We start from the raw sequence: 16,411 nt of genomic DNA, 5'->3' as shown, positions 1-16,411 counted from the left end.
AATGTCAAAAAAAGGAAGCAGCACTAACCTGTGGGGTCACTTGTATTAGGAGGGAAGTTCATGTCAAACCCTTCTGGTAGTTCGACTGACGTCAGGAACCGGACGTGGCCCGTGTGTCCGTGGGCTGAGCCCATTGGCACCAGGGGAAATTTCAGAGTCCCGGCCACAGTTCCTGAGCTCACTGCTGGGATCACCAGCGTAAGAACCACCCCTGGAACAAAACAGAAGCTCATAGTGAGCTATTTGAGCCACACATGGTGGCGATCGTGGCTCAAGAGTTGGCAGTTCGTCTTGTAATCGGAAGATTGCCAGTTTGAGCCCCGTCACCGACAGTCTCGGTCATTGTGTCCTTGGGCCTGTTGGGCCCTTGCCTTGGGCAAGATGCTTCACCCATTGCCTACAGAGGGCCCGGTGGCGCCAGTGCCTCGCCTCTGTCAGTGCGCCCCAGGGCAGCTGTGGCTACACTGTAGCTTGCCATCACAAGTGTGTGAATGGGTGGATGACTGAATGTAGTGTAAAGCGCTTTGGGGTCCATAGGGACTAAGTAAAGCGCTATACAAATACAGGCCATTTACACATACAAAAAACAATGTCAAATCGCACTCTAATCTTGATTTAATAGCAAATTCAAGTTAAAAATCTGGTTAATCCATTTAAACATGTTTTCTTACCTGCGCTGGTGCCAATCCACAGCAGATCCTTACATGCTAGCAGAGCTGTGATTCTCAGACAGGCGGCCTTGTGCTGTCTGATGATCGCATCTGCACCTGAACAGGGACCAAACAAAGTCAGATTAATAACAGACAGTGGTCAGACACCGTTAAAGTTTAAAAATGACAAACACTTTCTTTCCACTAGTTTGAAAAAGGAAAATGTTATAAAAAGAACTATAATACTACAAACAACTAAAACACATAAAAAGTCTTTCTGCATACCTGCAAGCATCTTGTGCACAGCTGGTGCCACGTCGACCTCTGTCAGGCTCTCCCAGGTCTGAGCGTGGTATAGTTTGACCTGCGCACTGCCCTGCAACGCCAGCCACACACCCTGACTGTACGCCACCATGCATGTCACGCACCGACTGCTGTCAGTGCCCACCTGGAACCAGTGCTGGGAGGAACAAAGAGAGAGACGGGGGTAAACTTTCTTCCGCGCCAGTGCTCCTGCTTGTCAGTCTCGTCAGCCTGGCCTTTTATTCCGATGTGAATCTAAAGCCTCCAGATTCTGACCTACAAAGCCGATCTTTCTCTGCTTCCCTCTCATCTAATCTTTCCACCTACCTCTTGTACTAGTGTAGATGTGTTGATGATAAGGACTCTGTTCTGTGAGCCACACCACAGCTTCCCTCCTACGGGAACCATTTTGGTGACAGGACTTGTAGGTGTACCCAGAACTAATGTTTGAGAAGACTGAGGGTCCCAGAAACTACCTGCAAATCCAGATCAACAGTAACAGAGTTTACTAAAGATCCAGGCCAGGATGGTGAAGTGAGGATGCAAGACAGAAGTGGAATGATGCTGTGATCGGGGACAAATAAAAGTGCTGCATGCCAAAAGCAACACTACAGCGTTTTCTTTTTCAGCCATTGCTTACTCCAATCACGTGCACAGTTGACCTTACCTGCTTCTCTCTGGTAAACAATCACCTCTCCATTTGCTAAGGACACAAACACTTTGTTGTCCAAATACCTGAAGTAAGAAAAAAGGAAGGATGTAAAAAGGAAAAATGAAAGGAGGTAAAGTAAAAGCAGGGTTTAGATAGTATCCAATAAGATCTAGCATTCCTGACCTTTGAAATTTGTTTTTGAATAATTCTCTATTACTTTAAAGTTAGCTAGGCAGACTCACAGTATACAGAGGATGGAAGCCGAGTGCTGCATCTTCATGCTGTTTTTACGGTTTCGGATGTTGTCTGAGGACTGGTACACGTGGATGCTAACAAAGGCAGCAACATAGGAAATTAGGTGAAAGCAGTACACCAACAAACAAACAAAGATAGCTTATTAAAATCGCTTGAGTACACAGGTCCAGTAATTCCACACACCATCCATCCTCTGTTCCCAACCACACTGAGCTCTGGTAGGCCTCTGGGTCTATACTGAGCAGATCCTCCAGACTCGCCCGGGTAAAAGATCCGCGAGACGATCGGCGCATGGCACGGCCATCCATCGGACTCTCTGCGTGGACGCGGCTTACGCCACCGACCCCCAGCATCCCTTGAGAGCCATATGAGCTCGGCACTGGGAACTCCTGCTCCTCCTCACTGCTGGTGGTCTCTGTAGCCATGTCCTTGGAGCCTGGACCCTCGTCATCTTTGGGGTGAAGATGAGATTTGAAGGAATGGTAGAGACCGTGAGGGTGTAAATAAAGTGTGTGTGACCGAAGTGTTTACTCACTGCCGTAGCTGGACGATATGGTGGAGTGACTGGCCTGACTCTGTAGGGTTGAAGAGGGACTGGGGGAGTCTTCGTCATCTGTGTCGTCACTGTCAAACGGAACAAGCTCCGCCCCTGGTCCTGGATACAATCAATGCATTTTCACAAATTTCACAAAAGACCTTACGCAAGAAGAACATGAAGTGATATAATTTAGAAAGCCACTAACTCACCTGTGGGTTGCTCTGTTAATTCTGGAGTTGACTGAGAAATGGATATGAGGAGCTGCTGCTGGGTGTGACCAGCTGCCACAGAGGTAGGTGCAAGAGGAGGCTCTGATCCACGCTCCCTGGGAAGTCAAGAGCGATTAGTTAAGATAAAGTCAGGAACAGACAGTAGCTGTCGTTAGATGCACACTTGATCTTGTTTGTTTGGGTTTTTTACTGAGATTAAAGATTTTGTGGGGTCTAATATCGACTGGTATTTAAATTCTTCAACAGATTTAATGGAGCAGTATATAGGCTACTGTGCAAAAGTCCTGGGAAATAGAAGGTACTTGAAGGGATAGATGGAAACACAGCGTAGCAAGCAAAAACAGAGTTTGTACAATAAGCTTGAAAGTCAGTATTTGATAATATTTAAACTGCATTTATTCTTTAACACAGCCTGAACTCTCTCAAGTAAGGTTTTTTGTAATGTCTTTGAGTAGTCTTCAGGAATATTTCTCCAGGCATCTTGAAGGACATTCAAAGCTCTTCTTTGGATGTTGGTTGCCTTTTTGTTCTGTTCTATGTCTCTGTGCCTCAATAATGCAAAGGTCCAGGTGCTGGGGAGGCCAATCCATGACTGTGTGGATTGTGTGTACTTTCTATTCAGGTATGCTTATACTATATTGGCAATGTGTTTGGGATCACTGTCATGCAGAAAAATGAACCTGTTACCAATGAGAAGCTTTCCAGGTGGTACTGCATGGTGGATCAAACCTGACAGTACTTTTGTGTTCATAATTCACAGATAGCTGTAGACACTGAATGTTGCACGTCTCCCCTCTTGATTTGAAGTCTTAAGACCTGTTGCCACTGATTTTCAGACCAGGTCTTGTGTAATTACATGAAGAATACCTCAGCCTTTCCTCCGTGTTTCCCTTTCTTAAGGATGGTTTCTTGACAGCCACCCATCCCCTGAGACTATTTCTGATGATGCTTCAGTGAACAGTAGATGGATCAACTTTTTTAATGATCATTAAAAGGTAATACTATATGGCTGACTTTTAGCCCAGTTTATATGGTTTAAAAAGAAACAAAAATAACTTTGTTTTTTGTAGAAAAACAAATCAGTGAAATTGGAAAAAACTTTTCATTAAAGACCTTCATCAGATTTATTCTTTTCTAAATCAGACACAACCTGTCTATCTGTGCACTCAGTCACATCTGTGCATGTGTGTGTGTGTGTGTGTGTGTGTGTGTGTGTGTGTGTGTGTGTGTGTGTGTGTGTGTGTGTGTGTGTGTGTGCGTGTGTGTGTACTGACCTTCCCTTAAGTCCTGGTACTGCAGCAATGCAGATAATCCTGGCTGAGCAGACAGCGATACACGCCTCCACTGTGGGCTCATCTTTGATGTTCAGCAGACAAACCTGCAAAGGAAACATCAGCATCAGTCTACAAAATCCAAATTATGTTGTTTTTTGTTGTGTTTGTTTCTTCCTCTTTGATTGGAGAACATGGCATAATCACATCCAATCTCTTCTCACCTGTCCCACGTATCCGTCACTGTTACACACCCACACTTCACATCCGCTGTCTAGACAGCTGTGGCTGGGAGAGGCGCATGAAAACTGGAGACAAACAGCAAAGTAATGAGTTCTTCTGTTCTGTGGATAAAAAAAAAGGGCAGCTTCACAGAAAATGCTTCCCACTGCTCTCACCTGCATTCCACTGCGGGTCTTCATAATGGGAATGGCCTTCAGGAACTCTGGGTCCCACTGGTCCTTATTCATCGCTAAACACACGTGACACAAAAAGAATTAGCCATATTTAGATCGAAGTAAGAGCATTTTTTTTTAAAGAAAGTCAAGCAAGACATGAAATCACCCACATGCTTTAGCTCCTGAACTAGTGGAGAAAATAATACTGTATCTCACTCTAAAACTTTTTTCGACTTACCTAATTTTTTCTTGGCCTCCTCAAAGGCCTGCTCGAAGCTGGAGCGAGCGTCGGGTGTAGCAAACTCAAAAATGAAGCTTGTCTCTGCAGAAGCAGTGGTCAACTCCAGCTTCGTGGGCAGGAAGGTCATACTGAAGGCCAACGACTGTTTATCCGACAGCTCCCTGTGCACCGAGGCCATCAGATCCTTTATTACCTCGTCTAGGGGCTGAAAGAAAAGGAAAAAAGGGTAGAATTGAGTTTCAAAGTGCCACGCACACTCAGCTGTAAACACAACGCAAACGCACAAAAGTGGACGAAAGAGAGAAAAGATGAAACGCTCAATAAAGTTTTTTCTTTATGTCTGTAACAACCTGTATATAACTGAATATTTCAAAGAGGAGACTAGAAGAAGTTTCCATGTGTCCAAGAAAAGTAGATGTGCAAAGAGAGAGAACGATGGAGTTTTTTGTCACTGCATCTTTCACAGCACCTGGTGTGGGAGGCTGAGGGTCTCAGACAGTTTGCTGATCTGACCCAGCGTGCTGAGATCCTCATCTAACCGGCCAATCATCTTCTGGATACTGTCCTTATTTGTTGCCTGCGTGGAGCCTGGAAAAGGGTGAAAAATAAACAGCAAAAGCAAATTCCACATTACTTCTCCAGGTGATTTTATATAACAAAGTACCAAACAACAAAATTATTTTGGTTCTTTGTGTGTTTTTCGGTGGTAGATATGACTTATAGATCCATGTTCTACACAAACTGCAGCATAAGTCTTACTTTTCACCACCTCCACATCCTCCAGGGGAAGTTTCCACAAAAACTTGTATTTACTTGAAGTATCAATCACGCTGGCAGCAGAGTATCTGAGGAGGGATGAAGGGAAAAACAGGAAAGATGTAATTGAGAAAAAAAAAGTGAACATCTGGTGTACATATTGTTTAACACCAGGGGGCAGTATGGTTTAGAAACTGTGCTCTGATGGCCTGTGTGCATTACATACAGGCTCATGGAGCTGCGTCTTAATGAGCCAGACTTCCTCTTGAGAGTGGTGCAGATGATCAGATCACTGAAGAGGAAGAGGGAACGATCCTTCTTTCCACCCACTGTCTTCTACAGAGAGACAGGAACACAAGTACAGGGTTAGAAAAATGTAACCTTCACAAGAGGATCACACCTTATAATATAATACAGCTTTATAATATAATTCCAGGAGTGTTTCTTACCGCCTCCATGACTATTTCTTGTCTCAAGAACTTCCTCTGGGGGTTTAGAATCTGAGACAAACATACATATAAGGAAGTTATTGTTTTACTTTATTGTTTTTATTATCTATGCTGGGTGAAAGCGGCTTTAGAAAAAAACATAACGCTCAGACAACAAAGCTCAAATCAGCAGAGGTAAGCAAATGTCTCACGTGCTCGACTCCTTCTATGTGTGCCTCAATCTCCTGGATGACCCTGGCTTCCCTCTCTGCCTCCTCAGCAGAGCGTCTTCCTTTATTGATCTTCTCCGCCAGTCGTTTAATGTCCCTCTGGGCGTCCAGTAAGTACGGGTGGTCTGGGTGATCCTCTGGAGTGTGCTTGAGCAAATCCTTGAACAAACAACAGCACATTCATCTCTGTTTAAGTGGGCTTTCCATCACTAAACAGTCTGAGTTACTTTCACAGCAGGCTCATAGTTCGATTTTTAAATCACTCACCTTAACTAGCAGCTCGTATCGAGGAATCCTCTGCACCGGCTTGATCATCAGATCACCCAGAGCCTGCTTCTCCTTGTTTTCACGCATGTTTTGCTGTTAGATTAAAAGAAGGGGGGGATGAAGACAAAGTGGATAATATAAGAACCACCAGTATCAGAGGCTCTACAGCTGGCTCAATCCTGTAATTCACATCTCTACCACAAGATGGTGAAGTGGTTCCACAGCAGCTGCTCCTGCTGTCAAACGGCCAGTGCTACCTAGCCTGACCTGCCTCCCCAATGTGATGTTTGTGTATTGTATGTATGGTCGGCAAGGTATCATCTATATGAATTGCCCCTTAGGTATAAATAAAGTCTCTCTGACTCTGCCTGCAATGAAGCTGGATGATGGTTATAAAACAGAAAAAAAATGAGAACACTGAAAGCAACACATAACTTAAAGCTTAAAGCTACATTTTTGTCACTAACAAAAAGCTGGTAGTGGACAAACTTGCATCGTTACTATGTATAAAAGAAGTTTTTTCAATCCAACACTCACCTCCAGAAACTTGTGAAACGCTGGCTTGGCCTCCTTGGCAATCCTCACAGCATCTTTAGCATTGAGGAAGTTGTCAATGTATGCAGAGTACATGTTAGCTAGTGCTTCTTTGGAGAACTAGAGAGAGAAGAAAAAGAGGACATTTCAGTTAGTTTGTGCACTGAGTCTGAGGGCTTACTTGTGGTTCCTAGAGTATTTAAAAGTGGAATAAGAGGCAAGCCTTCAGCTTTCAGCTCCTAGTTTGGATTCAGGAGACAGACAGTTAAAAATGTCTTTTTTAATAAAGCTTATAGTTAGGGCTGGATCAGGTGACCCTGAATCTTGCAATAGGTCTAAGCTGCTGGGGGCTTCCCACAATGCACTGAGCCCTGCTGGTTCAATAAAGGTTCATATAATTGCTGGGGTTTTATCTCTATTATTGAAGGGTCTTCTTCTTACAATATAAAGCAGCTTGAGGCGACTGTTGTGGTGATTGTTGTGAAACACAGACACCACAGTCTTGTTCAATTTCTTGCAAAGAGCAAAACATAAAATTCCAGTATAAACCAGCTACACTTAAGAGGTTTAAATAATCAGGGAAGACAACAACAGAACAAACGGCATATAAGATCAAACTATTTTACTATTTTAATTCCTAAGCCACACAAAGAAGCTTTCACGTTAGTGGATTTCCACTTGATTTAACTGGCACTAAAAAAAAGGAATAAAAGAAGAAGAAATCTGAGGATGCAGTCCTCTCTGTCTCACAACAGAAACGCACAGATTGAGATGAATCACCCTGACCTGCTTTCTTTTCACAAATAAAAGGGTAGAAGACACAGCAGTCGGCGACACGAGCAGAGAGAGAACCACAATGTGGTGCTGTATTTAGCGTCACTGAGTCATCATCTTTCTGCCCTTTGATGAAATGGACTGACTTCCGGTTTCCCTATCCTTATCATCCGCCTCTCAGTAACAAAATTCTGACAAATAAAATCTGAGCAGGATGAGCAAGATTAGTTACACGGGGAGAAACAAATGGAAGAAAGATTAAGAATAAAATCTGGTGAAACTTAGTTTCCTTACCCTGTAAATACACTGAATGTGTTAACCTTCGAACATTAGACCACCCCCAAAAACCCCAACTGATATTTGCACCCATAATGATGTAATGACGATTAAACTATTCAGTAAAACCTTTGGCTGAATGTGTATATATTATATTCTAAAAACAAAAAGTAAAAAATACAGTTATGAAAACATGAATCTACTTTTTATGAAACTGTCGTGTCAGTGTTGTGCCTGATAAGATCATTGTTTACTATTATTGTAGTATTTATTTCCTGCGCGTCTCCGCTGTTTGTTTGCGATTAGCATGGGATCACTGTAACGTCCAGGATTTTATGGACTGACAAAATGAACTTCGAACCCCTGCTGAGTTTGTCTGTCATAACAAATGCTCCCAGATGGCTGCGTAACAGACAGCAGTAAGGCCTGCACTTCATTGCAGGACTTACTGCATTAGAGTCTAATGTGTTTTGTTTAATAAATCCTATTCATCTTAACTTATCATTATCAAACAAAACACTTCATGTAAGACTCTTTTTCTAAAATCTATGAAACATATAAACAACTTGGACAAACAAAGAGACAGAAAATTTCATGCCCCGTGTGAGGCTCGAACTCACGACCTTCAGATTATGAGACTGACGCGCTGCCTACTGCGCCAACGAGGCCTGTAGCGGTAGTGACCGCTGCCGCTTTAAGAGCGGGAGAGAGGGCGGGAAAGGGTGGGGGAGGGGTCCTCATTCTGAGCGTTGCAACAGCTTTAGCTACAAAGGCACACAGTTATTTTCAGTGTTATCTTTTTATTGCATTTCTTACACCGTCATTTTAAGGAACATCTACTCCAAACAGACAGGAAAAATTTATTAATGAGTTTATTTAATTTTGTGATTCATTTCTCAATCTGCTTTACTACTAAACATGCAGTTTGTTGTTAGGGGTTTTGATTATGGTCTGCAGTGACCTACTGAGGGAACAAATGCTGGCATTTGAGTACCTTCGGTGATGAATTTGTTTAGTGAAAATCTCTTAGCCTGGAATTAAAATCCTTTATCTTTATTCTTAGGAAACTCAAATCTGACATTTAGCCCAGCACTGAAGCTCTGGAGCACTTTTTTTTTTTCTTTGGGAGCCACACTTGGGTCATGGGAAGTTTTAAATGGGTCAACATGCGGTCACTGGAAAAACAAAATATGAAACTAGTGTTGCCAACTATAGACCATCTTTCAATAAAAACAGTTTCCCCTCATTCGAAGTTTGTTTATTCATTCAGGCTCACGTCTACAGGAAAGTAAATGTCGTATGAGTCATGTCTGCACAGATGCTTCATTTCTGCCCCTACTTTTGCAAATAATAGCGTCCACAGAAACACCGTACACGCTATCTTTTTCATCAACATAAAGGTTTCACTTTACAGATGAAGAGGTGTAACTTTCAGTGGTTTCTTTGTTTTTTTTAAGTTGTGGACCAATTCTAACTAATTCAAAATTCAATGGGATAGTGTTATGGTTTAAACTGTAGGATGTTCCATGTCTTTCTCATGTACAACAGCTTTATTGGAACACATGAAGGGATTTCTTGCTTACAGTCAAGATAAAATTTCTGAATATGCTAAAATAGGACAATCTTTCTATACAAAGGCAGTATTGGTACCAGGACCAAAACAGTAGAAGTCGACTAAAAAGTACTTGCCAATGGTAAATTGGGAAGCTTTTAAGTTTTCGTTAATGGGCATGTCCATGGCAGAATGATCATTCATCACAGGCTGTGAAATTGTTAGAGCTCAAATGTACATTGTTCAGTCTGTCTCAACATGTCACATGTTTGAGATCAATCTGAGTCTGGAGACAGCTAATGTGTCAGCATTTAGTCATGCTCATAGCACCACCTAGTGGCTACAGGACATCTCCACTAAGCAATAAACATCATCCCACGCACATGAAATTTTCACTGTGGGTTCCACACATGATACACCATGCACCATGACATATAATAAGTGGGTCTTCTCCAACATGTTCATTAATTAATGGCAGTTTCCTAGATAAAAATTACAGTCTTAAAGCTGTTCGTGTTCATTGACGCCATTGTAGATTGCTAACTTGGGGTAGGCGGAGCTCCTCCAACTTCCTAAACGGGAAATCCAAGTTGTGGGGGTGTTCGAGATTCAAATGCCAACCGAGAACTCCGAAAATTTGACTTTTGACTTATTCTGGAATACAGCATAAGTGGAGACCTCTAATGCCACCTAGTGTGCACAGGAATAGGGATGGGTATCGTTTAGGTTTTATCCGATACCAGTACCAAACCGGTACTTTTGAAACGGTGCCGGTGCTTAAATGGTGCCCGAACCGGTGCTTCAAGAATGGAGAACACAAAATTGGTCCAAAAACCTCTCATGTTCAGCTGTTTTTTTTTGTAAAAAGATAACAATGTTAGCCTTTTCTGCGGCTATAGGGGATTTATGGTATCACTCTTGTGTGGGAGCAGTGCTTAATCAATGGAAAAAACACAAACTTTGTCCAAAAACCTCTCATGTTTAGCTGTTTCCCTCTTTTTCTTTGGTCATTTTAGCCTTTTTGACCAGGGTGAAGGGAGTATCAGCCATCAAACAAGAAGACAGCGGCATGTAACTACGACGGTGTATGCTAGTTCACCTTACATGCATTAATTTAATAACATGGTTAGCTTACACACGAACAACATTAAGCTACTCACGCAGAGAAGAACGGCTGTTGCTGCCATCATCATCCGTCATCATTTCTGCTACACTGGCAGGGCTAGAGGCCAGGACTCTACTCTTCGGGTTTTCGGAGGATGTTGCTAACTCCGTGTCCGATAAGTACCTACCTGGGCCCGCCTACTATCCTCAGAAAGGTAAAATGATTGGCTAGAATCCAAAGTGTATGACATCTCAGGGGAAAAAAAGCACCGAAATAAAGCACCGAAATAAAGCACCGAAATGTGTGCTGCTTTTTGGTCTGGTTACTACCATTTATGTCAGAACCTACCGGTACCCATCCCTACACGGGAAGTGACAAGTAACAAGTAACAATTAGAGTAAAGGTAGCACACCGAAATGACTGCAGGAAACACCTAATCTGCAGGACAACCCTGGGTGATGGCACACCTCAACGTGCACCAAGGTGTGAGGGCCATTTCCACACTGCTTGCAGTTTAAGCTAAAACTTTAAACTGAAGAAGCGACCTCATCTGAGGCTCATGCCACAAAACAAAATTGTGATGAAAGATTTGGGTGGGGCACAGTGAAGTGTTCTGATGGTCCAACACTTTCTTAAGACCCATGTGTGTGTTGATGATGGCCCAAATATCTTATGTTCTCATCTGTTAAGAAGCTGCATGTGTGCTCTTTGACTTATTGCCATATCTGCTTACCGACTGGATAAGAAGGTGTCCAACGGTCTGCCTGTCGTGCCACTGGCTCACGCAGCCGGAGACCTGCTCCAGGAACTGTTCGTGGTGCTCCAGGATCTCTGGGATTTGGTAGAACATCTCGTCCACCAGCAGGGGGTCCACTATAGAGCCGCTGTCTGGCTGTTTGAGAGGACGCATGTAGCCCTGAGGAGAGAATCACCAGCTGATGAGCAAGCAGATCATATAAATATGTTTGACATAAACTAATAAGGTGTTTGTCTTTTTAAGAAAGTATTGCAATCGATTTTAGACTTTTTCATTGCACCAGTTACTTTATCAGCCAAAAACAATGAAGAGGAGACAACGCAAAGGAGGCCAGTTTAACTCATCAAATCCATTTAGGAGAGCTTATATCAAGCTTGCCTCTCAAAACCAGTGAACAATAAATCCAGTGGTAATCCCTCAGTTTATGTCTGTTAGTGTTACTGGCACAGTAACAATAGTAAGTGTGTTTTCTCAAACTGATGTCACGTTCTATATCAACCTGCCACTGCTTTCACACGTGATCAGTGGACTAATTAAAAATTTAAACAGTTGCCTAAGCATGACATAAATCTTTCCTCTCACCTCAGCGGGTAAATGTATGAACCCATTAAATCTCAGGTGAGCGATCTTATAAAATTGGCAGAGGCCTGCACTCTCCCAGCACCCTTCTATTTTTAATAACAAGTGTATAAAACTTCCAAGAAAGACAACATCTATCGAGTGCCTGTTTTGATATGTAAAGTCTTAATTATAAACAGGCAAAAGTTTGCTGTGACAGAATTTACCCTTGTAAACCTGTTAGTTGAACCCTGCCAGAGTATAAACACCAAGACCGGTGTTTCCCAGAAGCCCCACGTATAAAAAAACGACTGCAGTCTTACTGCTTGTAATAATTTTGTTATTAAAATCAACTTCTTATTACTGTGTTCCACTTTTAGTCTGCATATATGTTTATCAAAATGCAGTGGATACCATAAATACGACCGGGGACAAGTGCATGTCTGCTGTCCGGGACCCTTTTTAAATGAGGAAAATGTAAATGCTATCAATATCAAAACAGGCTCTCTATCCAAGCAGGCTGTTTCATCATAGTCTGCAATTTTGTCAGGTGTGCAGTAGATTTAGAGCAAAAACTGTTCATGTCAGGGGTGTCAAACATAAGGCCTGGGGGCCGGAATCAGCCCGGCAAGGACAACGATCCATCCCACTAGATGGCCTTGTGAAAGTGTGAAGTATGACATAAATTTTGGACCTTTAATTGCATTTTCACACATTTTTCAGCTGATAAAGATCTCCACCCCATGGCCATTCGTGTCACACCAGCGTAACTGAGTAAAAGATAATTAAATGATAGAAAACTTTCTGTTTTTTTACTATGTACTATAGAAATGTCTTCTTTTGCACCATCTGTACACAGTAAAATAAAGAAATACACAAATAAATAAACGAAATAGGACATTATCTTTGAATTAACAAACAAAAGTTCACTTTATAATTGCAGGACAGTCTGTCCAACAAGCCACTAGAACATTTTCTGTAATTTTACACATTTATTTCTTACAATTTAAGCCCTAAGATTCACGCTAAAAGAGTTCTTTCATTTTTTACAAAATATGTGTTTACAAGAATTTTGCAGCTGTATGCTTAAAGCTGCTGAAATCTTCATGCACTCTAAAAGCGGTCTCTTTACTGCAAAAACAGCCACTGCTCAAAACAGCTGGCGTCTGGCAATTCATTCCTCACATCACGCCACCTGCATTATCTGATGAATGAAAGCTGCATTCACAAATAAGCAAAAACACCAAGAGAAAGACAAAAGATAAACGCGTTAATAAACAAAAGTCAAAGCTGCACATGTCTACACAGTATGCCTGGTTACAGCATACCCCTGATATCTCAATCTTGGATCGAGGCTGATATGAGCAGACATTTCATGAACACTGTGGCCAGTACGGGGTAAACGCAGAATAAACACAGTCGACACAGACGGCACATTAACAAAATGATTAAACCGGGTTTTGCCATCACATGTTGTCTTCACTTTGTCCTTTGTCCTTATTCTGTGTAGATCACACAGCTTTGCTTTCGACAAGCTCGACTCAGACGCACTCAAACTCAGAGACGCTCACACTGTGATCGCATTAATTGAGTTTCCAAATTTCAAAGCTTAACTCTTAAATGAACTCAGACAGATTCAACCCTATTGCTCCCAAATTTGCAAAGTTCGCTAAGCTGTGAATGCTGCACTGACGAACTGCATGACACATTTCACTTTTTATTCAATCTCCTGGTTTAAACATCTGTACAAAAGAAAGCTGGTCGACTTCCTTTATCCATTTTTCTTGGAAATGTGTTACATAACAAATCAGTAACTATCTGGAATTGCGAACGTTATGTCACAGGAAAGCACCTCAGTTTCGACGAACTCTTTCCTCTCTGTATTTAGATAGTCTCAGGTACAGTATGGCAGCAGTGAAGTGGGAAGACAGACATGCACATTGATGGAAAAACTCCAGAATCAACTTGAATGAACTGTGTGGCAACATTTGTCTTTGTGACATGGCCCAGTTACACCATTAGCCACCATTACACCATTACTATATCCATGTTAATTTAATTTCTCCTTTGTGTGTCCAACATGTCCATTTCAAACCTGTGTTTTTGTATATTTTGCTTTAAATAAGGCCTAAAATCTTTAAGCCAGATAAAAACCCAAATATTATTTAATCACATACAGTAGGTAACACATGCATATACTGTACAACTGTACTGCAGAGAATAAATCTGTTTTGGGTCTTTTTGGGCTAAATGTGAATTGGGGTAAAACAGACCTGTTCTATAGTGTGTGTCATTGTATGTGCAGCTCAGCTGCTTTTGAGGCAGACAATCACCAAGAACAAGTCAGAAACAAGACAGACAGGCCAGTCCAAAAAAAAGACCAAAAAAGTGTCTTTGAAAATCTTGTTGATGTCAGAAGACATCGGCCAGACTGTTTCAAGATGACAAGAAGGACACAGTAACTCAAATAACCACTGGTTACAACCAAGATATGGAGAAAAACACCTCTGAATCTGCAGATGGGCGGCAGCAGCAGAAGACCACACTGGATGCTGCTTCTGTCAGCTGAGAACAGGAATGCACTCAATGGTAGGGTTAGAAATTGGTATAAACAACATGAAGGGATGCCTACGTCCTACCTTGTAAAGGTTCAGGCTGGTGCTGATGGTGTAATGGTGTGGTGGATATTTTCCAGCCACACTTTGGTGCCCTGAGCATCATTAAAAAGCAACAGCCTACATGAGTATTGCTACTGACCATGCAACCAGGAAAATGAGCATAATGGCCCTCTCTTAAAAGACTAGGTGTAAACTGTTTAGACTGTTAAAACCACTGTTATTAGTTCAGCTTTACTAAACACAAAGTACTCTCTGATTTAAAATCATCTTAGTTATATGGCAAAAGCTTGTATTATTCACAGAGCACTTCACCAAAAGTCCCTCAACAGAAACCCAAAAGAGTCCGATTTCAACTTAAGAGCCGTCTCACCCGAACTAAGGCTACGTTCACACTGCAGGCGAAAGCGCATCAAATCCGATTTTTTGACCCTATGCGACCCATATCCGATCATGCTATGACAGTGTGAACGGCGCAAATCCGATATTTTCAAATCCGATCTGGGTCACTTTCGTATGTGGTACTGAATCCGATACATATCCGATGTTTTAGAAAGCGACTGCTGTTTGAATGGTCAAGTCGCATTAAATCCGCCTTTTACGTCACCGACACAAGACTGAAGCCAATTATCAGCGCCAGAGAAGCGCCCGAGAAGACATCGCGAACGCTTCCTGGCCATCCAGTGTGGATGTCAGTGAAACTGTTGGGAAGACAACGTAAACATTTTATTTGTACTGTATAATCTGCAGATTCTGACAGAAATCTACAGCTATCCTTTGAAGCACCGCTCCTCTCTTAAACAGCAATAAGGATCATTATTAGGTTATTTACATTATTATGTAAATAACAAAATAACTTAAAGCAAAAATTGGGAAACGTGAAGACCGAAGTCTTTATATTAAGGGCCATCAGTCAAACAATACTGTTGCTCTGGGTCTAAACAGAGCGCGTTGTGTGTGACATCTTCTTTTGCGCATGCGGGCCGCTTTGAGCGTTCACACTAGAGAGCGTTTGCTGTCGCATTTTATTTGTAGTGTGAACGAGCAGACAAAAAAATCGGATTTGATCAAAAAATCGGAATTGAGCATTAAGACCTGCAGTGTGAACGTAGCCTAAATCTGACACCCTCCGTCAAGGATCTGCACTTATACACCAGTCACCGTGGTAACATTTACTTTCCCTGTGTCGTCATGGGAACACGGCCTGGGTTTATTCACTTTGTGGCCACACATATGCACAGAAACACACACACACACAGTCAAAGTCAGCGTGTGCGCATGTGAGCGAACATTTTGTAAAAATGCAGACGCATGCTTACTGTTCACCCACACACAGCGACAGGTTACACAACAGGGTGATCACAGGGTGCCAGAGTGAGTGTGTGCATGTTTGGGAACGTGTTAACCAGACAGAGGGATGCGGCTAAGATTTGGGGTAAAGGTTAGTCAGCTATTAGAGCACAGACAGGTATAGGATACAGAAGTGTGGGTGTGTGTGGCAGATAATGCTGATGACAGTGGGATGTGACGGGGTTAACAGATTAGCCTGACAGGATGAATGAGAATAAGTGGATTACATAACATCCACAGTTATTCAGTATTCATGTCCTCAGCAATCTGTAGTTTTTAGTTATTCTGCGTGTCTGCCTGCGAATACGACTCACTTATAACAAGAGATATGTAAGAGAGCATGTGAAGTTATGTGTGTGTGTGTGTGTGAGTGTGTGTTACATTACCTGAATAAGAGTACGCAGTGACTCCACATATGACTGCTCTGTGTCTAAGAGGGTCATCATGACATGCTTCCTCATATCCTGTGAAGACAGAAGAATAAGAAAGAAATATAAGGTCACTTAATGTTTGTAGGGTCATCTAGTTCATATCTAATGCTCCTTTATGTCATGAACAAACCACATAATATACAAACAGAAGCACATGCAATGCTGTAAAAATATCGCAGTGGTGTTTTATGCTCACCTGCCCATGCGATTGCAGATGGAAAATAGCTATTAGCTAAATCT

The 16,411-nt window shown here is 42.2% G+C and overlaps 1 protein-coding gene and 1 non-coding gene across 2 annotated transcripts in view; both read right to left on the bottom strand.

The window, feature by feature from the left end:
• arhgef17 (Rho guanine nucleotide exchange factor (GEF) 17) overlaps positions 1–16,411 on the bottom strand; it is a 65,883-nt gene that overhangs the window by 5,085 nt on the left and 44,387 nt on the right. Inside the window, exons 3-24 of the mRNA XM_004543851.4 lie at positions 16,127–16,204; positions 11,194–11,376; positions 6,757–6,873; positions 6,220–6,312; positions 5,935–6,111; positions 5,744–5,794; positions 5,521–5,630; positions 5,298–5,383; positions 5,008–5,126; positions 4,536–4,743; positions 4,298–4,371; positions 4,124–4,207; positions 3,903–4,006; positions 2,608–2,723; positions 2,396–2,515; positions 2,044–2,311; positions 1,848–1,934; positions 1,621–1,688; positions 1,281–1,429; positions 936–1,110; positions 672–767; positions 29–211 (exon numbers count right to left, since the gene is read on the bottom strand). Of these exons, the coding sequence (XP_004543908.3) occupies positions 29–211; positions 672–767; positions 936–1,110; positions 1,281–1,429; positions 1,621–1,688; positions 1,848–1,934; positions 2,044–2,311; positions 2,396–2,515; positions 2,608–2,723; positions 3,903–4,006; positions 4,124–4,207; positions 4,298–4,371; positions 4,536–4,743; positions 5,008–5,126; positions 5,298–5,383; positions 5,521–5,630; positions 5,744–5,794; positions 5,935–6,111; positions 6,220–6,312; positions 6,757–6,873; positions 11,194–11,376; positions 16,127–16,204 (2,746 nt within the window). The remainder of the gene's footprint in view (positions 1–28; positions 212–671; positions 768–935; positions 1,111–1,280; positions 1,430–1,620; positions 1,689–1,847; positions 1,935–2,043; positions 2,312–2,395; positions 2,516–2,607; positions 2,724–3,902; positions 4,007–4,123; positions 4,208–4,297; positions 4,372–4,535; positions 4,744–5,007; positions 5,127–5,297; positions 5,384–5,520; positions 5,631–5,743; positions 5,795–5,934; positions 6,112–6,219; positions 6,313–6,756; positions 6,874–11,193; positions 11,377–16,126; positions 16,205–16,411) is intronic.
• On the bottom strand, positions 8,399–8,471 carry trnam-cau (transfer RNA methionine (anticodon CAU)). The gene has a single exon. It is a non-coding gene; the product is annotated as a tRNA-Met (tRNA).

This window comes from Maylandia zebra, linkage group LG14 (assembly GCF_041146795.1).
Source record: "Maylandia zebra isolate NMK-2024a linkage group LG14, Mzebra_GT3a, whole genome shotgun sequence".
In the NCBI taxonomy this organism is placed as follows: domain Eukaryota; kingdom Metazoa; phylum Chordata; class Actinopteri; order Cichliformes; family Cichlidae; genus Maylandia; species Maylandia zebra.
This window is presented reverse-complemented; position numbering and strand designations above follow the sequence as displayed.